Genomic DNA, 15,000 nt, shown 5'->3' with positions numbered 1-15,000 from the left:
CACTCCCCTACTCGAAGGTTGTGGAGAGATCGAGTGGGTTCTACGATTGGCAATGCTACTCAGCGTGACAGGAAGTGTGTGTATACGTGTGTGTGTATGTATGTGTATATATATACATACACATACGTGTGTATATATATGCATACACATACGGTGTATATATATATATATATATATAAATAAATTTATATAACAAAAAATTCTGGTTAATATATAGGGGAAATTATATATATATATATATATATATATGTATATATATATATATATATATATATAATAAAACTACACAGTTTGATTACGAACACATCACAAAATGAACCAAACCAAACTTAAACCCACAATACTAACCATTAGAGACTACGGTAAACACCATCACCATCACCATCATCATCATCTCCTCCTACGCCTATTACCGCAAAGGACCTCGGAGACTGACCAATCCCATAGAGGACTCATTGTCTAGATACATCAAAGGACAGCCAGTTCCTTGTGATGCGCAGTGTCTCCTGCCGGACCATACTAACTCCATACAAACAAATAGTAAAACAAAAATACGCCCCCCCCCCCCCCCCGCCCGCAAACCATTCATAGAACACACGGAACATTTTTACAAAGGTTGATGATCTAAATTGGATATTCGAACGTTACAATTTACGAAACGTATTTCCCTCTGTGGTACAATCCTTTGAGAGAGCGCTTTATTTTGTATCCGTACACGCTTTGAGTAGATGATATAATTTACTAATATTGATCTATACACAGTATTCGAACACCCGCGCACATTCACTTTTTTTTGTGTGTATATATATATATATATATATTATATATATATATATATATATATGTATATATATATATATATATATATAAATATATATATGTATGTATGTATGAATACATTATATATATATATATATATATAAATATATAATATATATATATATATATATAATATATATATATATGTATGTATATATATATGTGTATATATATATAATATATATATATAAATTATAAATATACAATCTATATTACATATACATACATATATATATATATATATATATATTTATATATATATATACACACAAACACACATATATATATATATATATACATACATACATACATATTGACGATCTATCGCTGAGGCATGCGATGCATATATTTGTCACTGAGCTGGAGAAAGGATCAGAAAAACGAAAATTTTGGACTAGGGCTTTCGTATTTTCATATCTCTCCAAGTCCAATTCAATTGGACTTGAAGAGGTATGAAAATACGAAGGCGCTAGTCCAAAATTTTCGTTTTTCTGATCCTTCCTCCAGCTTAGTGACAAATATATTCACAGTTTTCCTTGATAATTTTGACGGCTCGTGAAGAAGAAGAAGAAGAAGAAGGAAAATAATAACAATAATAATAATAATAATAATAATAATAATGAAAATAATAATAATAATAATAATAATAATAACAATGAAAATAATAATAATAATAATAATAATAATAATAATAATATTAACATCAATAATAATAATAATAATCATATTTTCCCTAATAGAGCTCTTGGGCGTAAAACTTCGTGCTTTTCCAACTAGGGTTGTAGCTTAGGAAATAATAATAATAATAATAATAATAATAATAATAATAATAATAATAATAATAATATTCTCAACAAGTCCACAGCTTCCCCCCCCCCACACAGAAAAGAGTTAAAGTTAATAATAATAATAATAATAATAATAATAATAATAATAATAATAATCATATTTCCCCTAATAGGGCTCTTGGGCTTATAACTTCGTGCTTTTCCAACTAGGGTTGTAGCTTAGGAAATAATAATAATAATAATAATAATAATAATAATAATAATAATAATAATAATGTTCTCATCAAGTCCATATCTACCCCCCCCCCCACACACACACAGAAGCTAACACCCGTAAAAAAAAAAAAAAAAAAAAACCCGAATAATAATAATAATAATAATAATAATAATGTTTTCATCAAGTCCACAGCTCCCCCCCCCCCAACACACACAGAGAGAGAGAGAACAGTTGAAGTTTACACCCGTAAAAAAAAAAAAAAAAAAAAAGCCAAACTACAAAACAATTTCCTCACCTCCTCACGAAAGCAATCCTCTTGCAATCCTCTCCACCAAGTCCTACCACTCCAAAGGGCACCACAACACTTCATCCCAATAGCAACCAGTTACGAATGAGTTCCGTACGAGCCCCAAAGCTTAGCTACTACCCCACCAGCTGGCATCCATCAAGCTCCTGCTATATGAATCAGCAAGGTTTCCTTAACACGATATCACAAGGTAAATAATTAAAAGCTGTGATTCAGTGTCGTATTAATCAAATGTTAATTGATCCGGGGGATAAAGGGAGCAAGGATAGAAAGGAGAGATGGCGTGGTATTTGGGGCAGATGCCTACATTCTGGGAGATGGTATTTCGGTGACGGGACGTTGATATTGTTATTGTTATTGTTGTTATTATTTTATTTCTACTATTTTCATTATTATTATTGTTGTTGTGATTATTATTATTATTATTATTGTTGTTACTATCATCATCATCATTATCATTATTATTATTATTACTATTATCATTATCTTCATCATTATTATTATTATTATTATTATTATTATCACTATCTTTATTATTATTATTATTATTATTATAAGCTAAGCTACACCCCTAGTTGGAAAAGCATGATGCTATGAGACCATGGGGTCCATCAGGGAAAATACTATTATTGTTGTTGTTGTTGTTGTCAATAAAGAACAAATAGGAAAACCATCAAAACATTGAAAACTATTCAATGTAATCATCAATGCTCAACAAATCCTTTACTAAAATTAATAAATCAGTATCTTGAAAATCAAGAAAAAAAATTGCACACTATATTAAAAAAGGATATTAACGTAATATTGTAAATTTAACATCAAGGATCCCGTCCCAGCTTAAATGACTTTCTTAATGTCATAGAAAGGAAATTTTCACATGTGAACCTTCACAAATCGGAAACTAACAACAGGTTAGATTGATTGATTGATTGACAGTTTTCTGGCATTCTTACATTGACGCCGATAGCACTGACTGATTGATTGATTGACAGTTTATTGGCATCCTGACATCGAAGGTCATTGACGCCGATAGCACTGACTGATTGATTGATTGACAGTTTTCTGGCATTCTTACATTGACGCCAATAGCACTGACTGACTGATTGATTTTGAGTTTCTGGCATCCTGACATCGAAGGTCATTGACGCCAATACCATTGACTGATTGATTGACTGACAGTTTTCTGGCATTCTTACATTGACGCCGATAGCATTGACTGATTGACTGATTGATTTTGAGTTTTCTGGCATCCTGACATCGAAGGTCATTGACGTCAATAGCATTGACTGATTGATTGATTGACAGTTTTCTGACATCCTGACATCGAAGGACATTGACGCCAAAAGCACTGACTGATTGATTGATTGACAGTTTTCTGACATCCTGACATCGAAGGTCATTGACGCCAATAGCATTGACTGATTGATTGATTGACAGTTTTCTGGTATTCTTACATTGGCGCCAATAGCATTGACTGATTGATTGATTGATTTTGAGTTTTCTGGCATCCTGACATCGAAGGTCATTGACGTCAATAGCATTGACTGATTGATTGATTGACAGGTTTCTGACATCCTGACATCGAAGGTCTTTGACACCAATAGCATTGACTGATTGATTGATTGATTTTGAGTTTTCTGGCATCCTGACATCCAAGGTCATTGACGCCAATAGCATTGACTGAGTGATTGATTGACAGTTTTCTGGCATCCTGACATCGAAGGTCATTGACGCCGATATCATTTGCTATAAATAAGAACAATGGTGCAAATCGAAAAGTATATCAATATGGAATTAATTTTCGATTAAACAGTTCATTAACAAAATAATTCTACCTTCTACCAAAGCTCTATAAGAAAAGCATCAGATAAACAATGTAAATACTAACCTACATTTTTCAAACGCTCCAGGTGCAGGTAACCCAGGGTTGCTAGGTTGGCCTTTTTCAGACCAAAAAACTCAAGTTTGGCCTTTTTCTACTAATGAGTTGGCCTTTTAAGCTGCGGTTCATTAGAAGTTGGCAACCCTGAGACAACATCAAGTCAGCGTCACATCAAACTAAAAAAAGAAAAAAAAAAACAAAGAAAAAATAATATAAATCAATGAATGAATATGCATTTCTATAGTAATTTCGTAAAAGTATGGTATTATTATTATCATCATTATTATCATTATTATTATTATTATTATTATTAAATACTAAGCTACAACCCTAGCTGGAAAAGCAGGATGCTATAAGCCCAGGGGCCCCAACAGGGAAAATAGCCCAGTGAGGAAAGGAAGCAAGGAAAAATAAAATATTCTAAGTACGGTAAAAACATTGAAAAAAATATTTCATATAAACTATAAAAACTTCAACACAATAAGAGGAAGAGAAACTAGATAGAACAGTGTATCCGAGTGTACCCTCAAGCAAGAGAACTCTAACCCAAGATAGTGGAAGACCATGGTACAGAGGCTATGGCACTACCCAAAACTAGAGAACAATGGTTAGATTTTGGAGTGTACTTCTCCTAGAACATAATCATATTCCTTAAAATATCAAAGAATTATCAAGACCTACAAACCTAATACAATATTGCAAACAAAAAATTTTATAATATTACTTAAAGTATTACTTATTTCCTATATTACTTTTTACTTAGTCACCTTTGTTAATGGTCTTTTAATATTTTATTTTGATTGTTATTACTTCTCGTGTAGTTTATTTATTTCCTTGTTTTCTTTCCTCACTAAGTTATTTTTTCCCCGTTGGTGGCCTTGGGCTTATAGCATCATGCTTTTCTTACTAGGGTTGTAGCTTAGCTAACAATAATAATGATAATAATAATAATAATAATAATAATAATAATAATAATAATAATAATAATAGCGAGGATGATGATAATAATAATAACAATAATAATAAAATAACAATAATAATAATAATAATAATAATAATAATAATAATAGCGAGGATGATGATAATAATAATAATAATAACAAAATAACAACAACAATAATAATAATAATAATAATAATAATAATAATAATAATAATAGCGAGGATGATGTTAATAATAATAACAATTATAATAATTATAATAATAACAATAATAATAATAATAATAATAATAATAATAGCGAAGATGATGATAATAATAATAACAATAATATTAATAATAATAATAATAATAATAATAATAATAATAATAATAATAATTACTTATAACTAACCTTACCACATCCACCATCTCTCAGTACCTGGTCAATTCACGCATCATCTACCTCATCCGCCTTCATCCATCTCTTCTCTCCCCATCCACTCATCCACCCATCATCCACAGCCTCTCTAACCATCCATCTAACTCCCTACATCCATCTCATTTCCATTCTGAAAAATCTCTGGCATCCACTTCTACCATATCCACTTAATGCCCTGCCATCCACCTTACTCTTTCTGCACCCAAATCATTTCTCAAGATCCACCATCTATCAAAGCCAAGAGATTATATAATTACCATTGCTATAGTGTACACGACCCGTCAAAATGACGGCTAAATATTTATATAGATAGGCAAGCAAACAGATTCAATCCCTTCCCACTCGCTCCCCACTTTCTTAACTACTACCCGCTGGTTCGGCAATTTGTGGGAGATATGGGTTTCCGAGTGTACCTCTCGGAGATATATATATATATATATATATATATATATATATATATATATATATATATATATATATATATATATATATAGGCAGCCACCTGCTCTTTATTATATAGGGGAGGATTATTACTAGCTAAGCTACAACCATCCTAGTTGGAAAAGCAGGATGCTATAAGCCAAAGGGTTCCAACAGGGATAATTAGCCCAGTGAGAAAAGGAAATAAAGAAATATATAAACTATATGCCCACCACCTACCTTGCACCTCAGCATCCATCTGATTTATAATCATCCATCTAATCCCCTATCATCATCCACCTCCTGTCTCATCATCCATCTTCCTGCTCACACATCCCATCCACCCCCTGAGCCAACAACCACCTTGCCATCTAATCATCAACAACAACAACAACAAACAACAACAAATGCATCCGTTTCTAGTCTAGTGCAGGACAAAAGTCTCAGACATATTATTCGTGTATGGGGTTTGGCCAGTTTTCATAACCACGCTGGCGAGTGCGGATTGGTGATGGTGGGAGATCTTCATCTGATCGCTCACAGCAAACCAACCTAGTATGGGTGGCCCTGACTAGTACAGCTTTACTTATCATAACGATGAAAAACCCTTTCACAACGTTAAGCTATCCCAACCCAGGAAGGGGACCTATACTCATTTTTTTTAATAAGGCGCATTTGCACTGACTCGCAGCGGTGCCCTTTTAGCCAGGAAAAGTTTTCTGCTATCTGATTGGTTAGAATTATTCTTGTCCAACCAATCCGCTAGTAGGAAACTCTTCCGAGCTAAAAGGGAACCCCTGCGAATCAGTGTGAATATGCCTCACTAAAAAGAATTGACTATAGTCATAATCATCCATATTATCAAACATCCACTCTTCTTATCTCCCTACAGCTACAGTATAGGGGGATAGGATAGGTAGGGGAGGGGAGGGATAGGGGAGGGGGGAATTAGGATTGTAAGGATTGGAGGGTAAAGTGTTAAATGAAATACAGTGGGAGGTGAAAAGATTGGGGCAGACCCAATAGCTCTTAGTTGGCCAGGGCACCAGCCGCCTGTTGATACTACCGCTGGAGAGTTATGGGGTCCTTTGATTGTTCCTTCTCTCTGGTTACGGTTCTTTCCCTTTGCCTACACATACACCGAATAGTCTGGCCTATTCTTTACAGATTTTCCTCTATTCTCATGCACTTGACAACACTAAGATTACCAAACAATTCTTCTTCACCCAAGGGGTTAACAACTGCGCTGTAATTGTTCAGTGGCTACTTTTCTCTTGGTAAGGGTAGAAGAAACTCTTTAGCTATGGTAAGCAGCTCTTCTAGGAGAAGGACACTCCAAGATCAAACCATTGTTCTCTAGTCTTGGGTAGTGCCATAACCTCTGTACCATGGTCTTCCACTGTCTTGGGTTAGAGTTCTCTTGCTTGAGGGTACACTCAGGCACACTATTCTATCTACTTTCTCTTCCTCTTGTTTTGTTAAAATTTTTATAGTTTATATAGGAAATATTCATTTTAATGTTGTTACTGCTCTTAAAATATTTTATTTTTCCTTGTTTCCTTTCCTCACTGGGCTATTTTTCCTGCTGGGGACCCTGGGCTTATAGCATCCTGCTTTTCCAACTAGGGTTGTAGCATAGCAAATAATAATGATAATGATAATAATCTCCCACAAATACTAACCTGGATTATATAAACCTTCATTTGTAGAGCCATTTAAAGGTTGCAGATCTCAGCCAGGTGTCCCACGTCACGACCTACGGAGAAAAAAATAAAAACAAAGGATTATTTCAAACCAAATATCACAGTGAGGGTCCCTCACAAATAGCTAATATATCATATTCCTCACTATACTGTACTCCATTTTTTTTAATGAGGCGCATTTGCAAAGATTTGTAGCGGAGCCCTTTTAGCTCGGAAAAGTTTCCTGCTATCTGATTGGTTAGAATGATCTTGTCCAACCAATCAGCGAACAGGAAACTTTCCCGAGCTAAAAGGGCACCCCCAGCGAATCGATGCAAATCTAACCTCACTAAAAAGAATTGACTATAACATAAAATCAAACCATCACATTCAAATGAAATGGTTCAAAGCGAGAGTCACATTACCTGGAATCATTCCTGACGTGATTTATGGAATTCCTGGAATATTCACGGTGATGGTTGGAATGCAGCTTGGAGATTCCAAGGAAGGCAGATTCATAGTGACGTCTTCAAGATTGATAAGATGCGGTTTGGAAATTGTCTGGTCTGATCAAGTCGTTCTTACTACGATTCGTAAGGAGCGTTTTATTAACGAGGGATCTTCGTGTTATTTCAGCAAAAGTTAGTGGTGTTTGTGAAATAGATATATATATATATATATATATATATATATATATATATATATATATATATATACATATATATATATATATATATATATACATATATATATATATATATATATAGTATATATAAGTATAAATACAGTATATAAATTAAATATACATACATACACACACACACATATATATATATATATATATATATATATATATATATATATATACAGTATATATGTATGTATATATACAGTATACAGTATATGTAAGTATAAATACAGTATATAAATAAAATTTATATATATATATATATATATATATATATATATATATATATATATATATATATATGCATATGCGCATATATATATATATATATACACATACATACACGCGCGCGCGCACAGGTAACGCACCAATTAACGCAGACACAACCACCGCATTTACATTCTTGAGAGAACAATATAAAAAAAAACGAAGCAGTAATCACAAATATCATCACCGACTAAGGGACGAACTCAACTATCCCTCACTCAGTCACAAACAAATTTCTGGCTCTCTCTAACCACGCGAAAAAAAAGGACAGCGAGCCATGGCTTGTGGCTTAAAAGAATGAAAGAGCCACAAAGCATTATATATAAAAAAAAAAAAAAAAAAAAAAAAAAAAAGGCACTGGAAGCGAGATATGATTCAATTACTTTCGGTAACTGTAAACTTTTGAAATTACGTTTGGTAACTATATACCTTCGGGGTCTCTTCAAAATATCGTATTGTGAGGAAAACAAAGTGCATGGCTGCAGTATGCATCAAACGAACAGTAGTCACATATACTGTCTGTGTATCCTGAATGCATACATATAAATTTACAAATTTTACACACACACATACACATACACACACACACACACACACACACATATATATATATATATATATGTATATATATATATATATATATATATATATATATATATATATGTGTGTGTGTGTGTGTGTAAGAATGTAATGTTTACCATTGCCTTATTTTGCTTCAAAGTGATACTCAAAGGAAATGCATAATGTTGATATATATATATATATATATATATATATATATATATATATATATATATATATATATATATATATATAGAATATATATATAAATATATAGAATATATATATATATAGAATATATACATAAAATATATATATATATATATATATATATATATATATATATATACATATATATACTGGCTTACCTAAACGAAAACTATCTTGATTAAAACAAGCTTGCTAACCTACATCAAATAATGGGACAAAAATTACCTACATTGATGACTTCAATAAATCTTTAAATCAAAAGTAACAATTAAAATGAGTTAAATTAACACATACCTTTTTAATTCTTCTTTGATGCATCGATCCTTTGGTGTAGATTGAACGAAGTTATCCAGATGATAAATTAATTGGATCAAACTTTAAAATCTGGCAAATACTCTGGAAAAGGCTTTTGACGAGAGAGAGAGAGAGAGAGAGAGAGAGAGAGAGAGAGAGAGAGAGAGAGAGAGAGAGAGAGAGAGAGAGAGAGAGCAACTTTCCATCGCCTAATTTTCATGTCCAAGGAAGGCCAACGAAGAGGTGTCCATAAGAGAGAGAGAGAGAGAGAGAGAGAGAGAGAGAGAGAGAGAGAGAGATTCTTTAACTATCACGCGACCTTGAAACGCTACATCAGTGCAAAAACAGAATTCTTAAGGTTAATTAGAAGCTTCTCCGAATGCAAAATCAAATACAGATTTCGATCAATGTTAGCATTAAGGCTGATAAAATACAAATAAAAGATATTATATATTGGCATACGTAAGCAACGAATCCCCCTAAAACACCAGTCATAAAAAGACGTAACAGAAACAGATGCTACAAAGATATTGCTGTCAAAAACCTTTTCCAATAAAAACAATAAAAGAAAGTTTTAATTAATTTCAAGTGTTTGGTTTCTACTTCACATCTGGATAACTAACATACCATTACTGTCAGGGCAATGACAAAATAATTCATGCTCTATTATGCTAAAGAAATAAAATATTTGTCAAAAACACTTTTAAATGGTACCCTAAGTATGTAAATATTAACTTTCACGGGTCGAAAGCAAACAATTATATCAACATTACAATCACATATTAAACAAAACATTAGCGAAACATCGGCGCAAAATGTCATAAGGGAAAGACCATATATATATATATATATATATATATATATATATATATATATATATATATATATATATATATATATATATATATATATATATATATAACTTAAAACTAAAAAAAAAATCATGAACATAAATCCTGAAATTTCCAGAAAATAAGACATTAAAAAAAACTCATACTTATATATACAACGCAGAATATACCAACTGATAAACCATAAAAAATCAATAACTAAAAGTCATCAATACGAATCCTAACAAAACCTGAAAATAAGACATACGACAAGTTCATACTCATGTACCATATACAAAGCAGAATGTCAAGTATCAAAAACCATAACAAGCAATAAAACATGAGCCACAAAAAACATAATAATCCATAATTCCTGAAAAACCTTGAAAATATACATGCAAGAAAAACATAAACCACAAAAAAACCATAATAATCAATATCAAATCCAGAAAAACCTTGAAAATATACATACAAGAAAACTCATAGCATATACATATACATAAAATCACTGCAATGAAAACACAAGCCCTTTCAGTAACGGTATGCATAACCACTTACCTTGTCCCGATCCTCCAGGATCTGTGAAAGATACAAAAATTGAAATTAGATGAGTTATTCATATCGTTGTCATTCAATTGCACTTAATATTTTTCTAAGATTATTTATTGCTATGATCATTCTTGGTAGTGTTATCTTCCTTATATGATAAGGAGCAAGTGTCTGGTTATAGGTATAGGTATATGTATATGTATATGTATGTGTATATATATATATATATATATATATATATATATATATATATATATATATACAAATGCACACACACATACATATATATATATATATACACAAATACATATATATATATATACACACATATATATATGTATATATATACACACATATATATATATATATATATATATATATATATATATATATATATATATATACATATATATACACACACACACACAATATATATATATATATATATATATATATATATATATATATATATATATATATATAATATACACACACACACACACATATATATATATATATATATATATATATATATATATATATATATATATATATATATATATATACAGTTATATATTTGATGACTTCATTTTTGTGACCTAAGTAATTAGCAGATTGTATACTTCTCAACTGGAAGCGTTGTTAAACTTTCCAAAAACTCTCCACCATAAAGGGAAAATCTACAATACATAAACCACATACATTTCTTTCACTCTGATCCCCATACATCAATAAATGAAAAAAAAATAAATAAAAAAACAACAGAACCATGAATAAAGAGAATCTAATAAGGTTGGATAAAATATGTCCTCTCGCTAAATACCATTTCATCACCCGGCTTCAAACTTCTCGCTCGACACTTTTCTTAAAAGCCTAAAAAAAAAATGTTATCTTCCTTCCACGCATCTGGGAACTTGGATAAAACAGCCCGCCTTCCCTCCCACCCCCATTCCTCAGGCCTCCGTCCCCTCCCCATTCCACAGGCCCACTCCCTTTGACATTTCTCACGCTCCTTCCCTCTCCATTCCTCAAGCCCCCTCCCCTCCCCATTCCTCAGGCCCCCGTCCCCTCCCCATTCCTCAGGCCCCCGTCCCCTCCCCATTCCTCAGGCCACTCCCTTTGACATTTCTCAGGCTCCTTCCCTCTCCATTCCTCAAGCCCCCTTCCCCTCCCCATTCCTCAGGCCCCCTCCCCTCCCCATTCCTCAGGCCTCCGTCCCCTCCCCATTCCTCAGGCCTCCTCCCCTCCCCGTTCCTCAGGCCCCAGTCGCCTCCCCCATTCCTCAGGCCCCCGTCCCCTCCCCATTCCTCAGGCCCACTCCCTTTGACATTTCTCAGGCTCCTTCCCTCTCCATTCCTCAAGCCCCCTCCCCTCCCCATTCCTCAGGCCCCCACCCTTTCCAATTCCTCAGGCCCCCCTCCCCATTCTTCAGCCCTCCAGTCGCCTCCCCATTCCTAAGTGGACCCTTCCGCATTCCTCAGGCCCCTCTTTTCATATTCCTCAGGCCCCATTCCCTACCCATTTCTCAGGCCCCTGTCCTCTCCCCATTCCTTAGGCCTCTACCTTTCCCATTCCTCAGGCCCCTTCCCCATTCCTCAGGTCCCCTTCCCCATTTCTCAGGTCCCTTCCTCCCCAAATCCTCAAGTCCCCCTCCCCTCCCCATTACCCATATGACCCCTCCCTCCCCCTTCCTCAAGAGAGCCTCCCCTCCTCATTCCCTCAACCCAATTCGGAAAATAAGCTTTGACAAAATAGAAAAAGGAAAACTTCCTGATCTATTCTTAACTGGCTAATTATGAGCGTGAAGGGAGGCGCTTCAAACTTTATAAATCGAGTTTGAGCTTCTGGCCAAGGTTAAACGACCCTGCGGAAGCCATCAAACAAGTCGAGGGGATTTGGGGAAAACTACACAAGATTTGTTTTGGGGGCAAAACTTGCCTGTGGAGGGCCTCCTTTCATCAGCCGAGAGAAAACCCCCGGGAGAGGATGCCCAAGTTATAAAGTATTTCGTAAATGGAATCTAAACAGGGCATTAAATCGAAACTTTGTAGGGCCGAGTAAGTGTGGCTCGAAAGGAGGGCAATATAAGATAAATGTGGTAATGTGTTCGCCTATCATTTGCGTAACAGCAGATCGATCCCAGCACGGGACCATGTTTGCCTAGCATTTGCATGGCAGCAGATTGATCCCAGCCCGGGAAGTGTTCGCCTAGCATTCGCTAGGTAGCAGATCGATCCAAGCTCAGGACTGTTTTCGTCTAGCATTCGCATCGCAGCATATCGATCCCAGCCCGTGAAATGTTCGCCTAGCATTTGCATGGTAGCAGATTGATCCTAGCACGGGACTGTGCTAGCCTGGCATTCGCTAGGTAGCAGATCGATCCAAGCTCGGGACTGCTTTCGCCTAGCATTCGCATGGCAGCATATCGATCCAAGCTCGGGACAGCTTTCGCCTAGCATTCGCATGGCAGCATATCGATCCAAGCTCGGGACTGCTTTCGCCTAGCATTCACATGGCAGCATATCGATCCAAGCTCGGGACTGTGTTAGCCTAGCATTCGCATGGCAGCATATCGATCCCAGCCCGGGGAGTGTTCGCCTAGCATTCGCATGGCAGCAGACCGATCCCAAATAGTTGCATTTTCTCTTCTCCGAACAAAGTAAGAATTGCCTAAATTAAATTTGGCCTATTGGAAACGTCCCTGCCTGGCAATCTGCTGGAATGGGGTTCGAATCCTGCTCGTTCTCGATAGTTTCTTGTAGTGACTGCAACGTCACCGACCTTGTGAGCTCAGAATGGGGGATTTGCGAGGAGCCGTTAGTTCTACCTTCTGAGTCATCAATAGCCACTGTCTGGCCCTCCCTGATCATAGAGAGGCCTTGGGTGTTGATCATATATATATATATATATATATATATATATATATATATATATATATATATATATATATATATATATATACACACTGTATATATATGTATATATATAAATATATATGTATATATATACATATATATATATATATATATATATATATATATATATATATATACACTGTATATATATGTATATATATAAATATATATGTATATATATACATATATATATATACATATATATCTATATATATATACATATATATATAGTGTGAGTGTATATATATATATATATATATATATATATATATATACACACTGTATATATATGTATATATATATAAATTTGTATGTATGAATGTATATATATATACATATATATACAGTATGTGTATATATATACATATATATGTATATATATACATATATATACAGTGTGTATATATATATATATATATATATATATATATATATATATATATATATACTGTATATATATGTATATATATGTATATATATACTTCTATATTTATATATATACATATATATACAGTGTATATATATATATATATATATATATATATATATATATATATATATACATACATACATACATACATACGGTCAGTCTCTATGCATTAACCAACTAACTAGCGCATTCTCACTGTCCCTTGCCTCTGCCATTCAAGAGCGACCTTTAAACATACCGGGTCATCTCCACTTGACAACCAAAGTATACCTAAACGATTTATTAAATCACGAACAAAACAAAAGAAGAAAGAAACGAAAATCAGCGCAACTTAAAACCGTCTAACTTGATGATTGATTGGTTCGTAATTTCACCGGGGTAAAATTCTTTTTATAAAATACATTAAAAAAAGGTTCTAAATTCTTTTCTTTTTCCTGAATCATGAGCTTTTTCCCTTTCGGGGCCAGATGCAATTTCTGGGTGTTTATCACGCGAAAGTACGATAGAGATTGTTAAGTTTACCTTAGCGTGAGTGAGTTGTCTTTTATCGCCCGCAGTATAAACACGTTTTTCAGTTTTTCAGATTCATACTACAATGTATAAATATTTGAGATGTGCAATATTATTATTATTATTATTATTATTATTATTATTATTAATTATTAATAATATTATAATTTTCATTATTATTATCATTAATTATTATCAATATTATTTTTATCATTATTATTATTATTATCATTATTATTATTATTATTATTATTACTTGTTAAGCTACAAC

General features: G+C 33.5%; 1 protein-coding gene across 1 annotated transcript in view; it reads left to right on the top strand.

Moving 5' to 3' along the window:
* Positions 1–12,667, top strand: part of LOC137616301 (uncharacterized) — a 19,444-nt gene extending 6,777 nt beyond the window's left edge. The window contains exon 2 of the mRNA XM_068345949.1: positions 11,932–12,667. Within this exon, the coding sequence (XP_068202050.1) occupies positions 11,932–12,667 (736 nt within the window). The remainder of the gene's footprint in view (positions 1–11,931) is intronic.
* The last annotated feature ends 2,333 nt before the right edge of the window (positions 12,668–15,000 follow it).

The sequence above is a fragment of the Palaemon carinicauda genome, chromosome 2, assembly GCF_036898095.1.
Source record: "Palaemon carinicauda isolate YSFRI2023 chromosome 2, ASM3689809v2, whole genome shotgun sequence".
Taxonomy (NCBI): Eukaryota; Metazoa; Arthropoda; class Malacostraca; order Decapoda; family Palaemonidae; genus Palaemon; species Palaemon carinicauda.
Note: the sequence above shows the minus strand (reverse complement) of the source record. Positions and strands in the feature narration are given on the sequence as shown.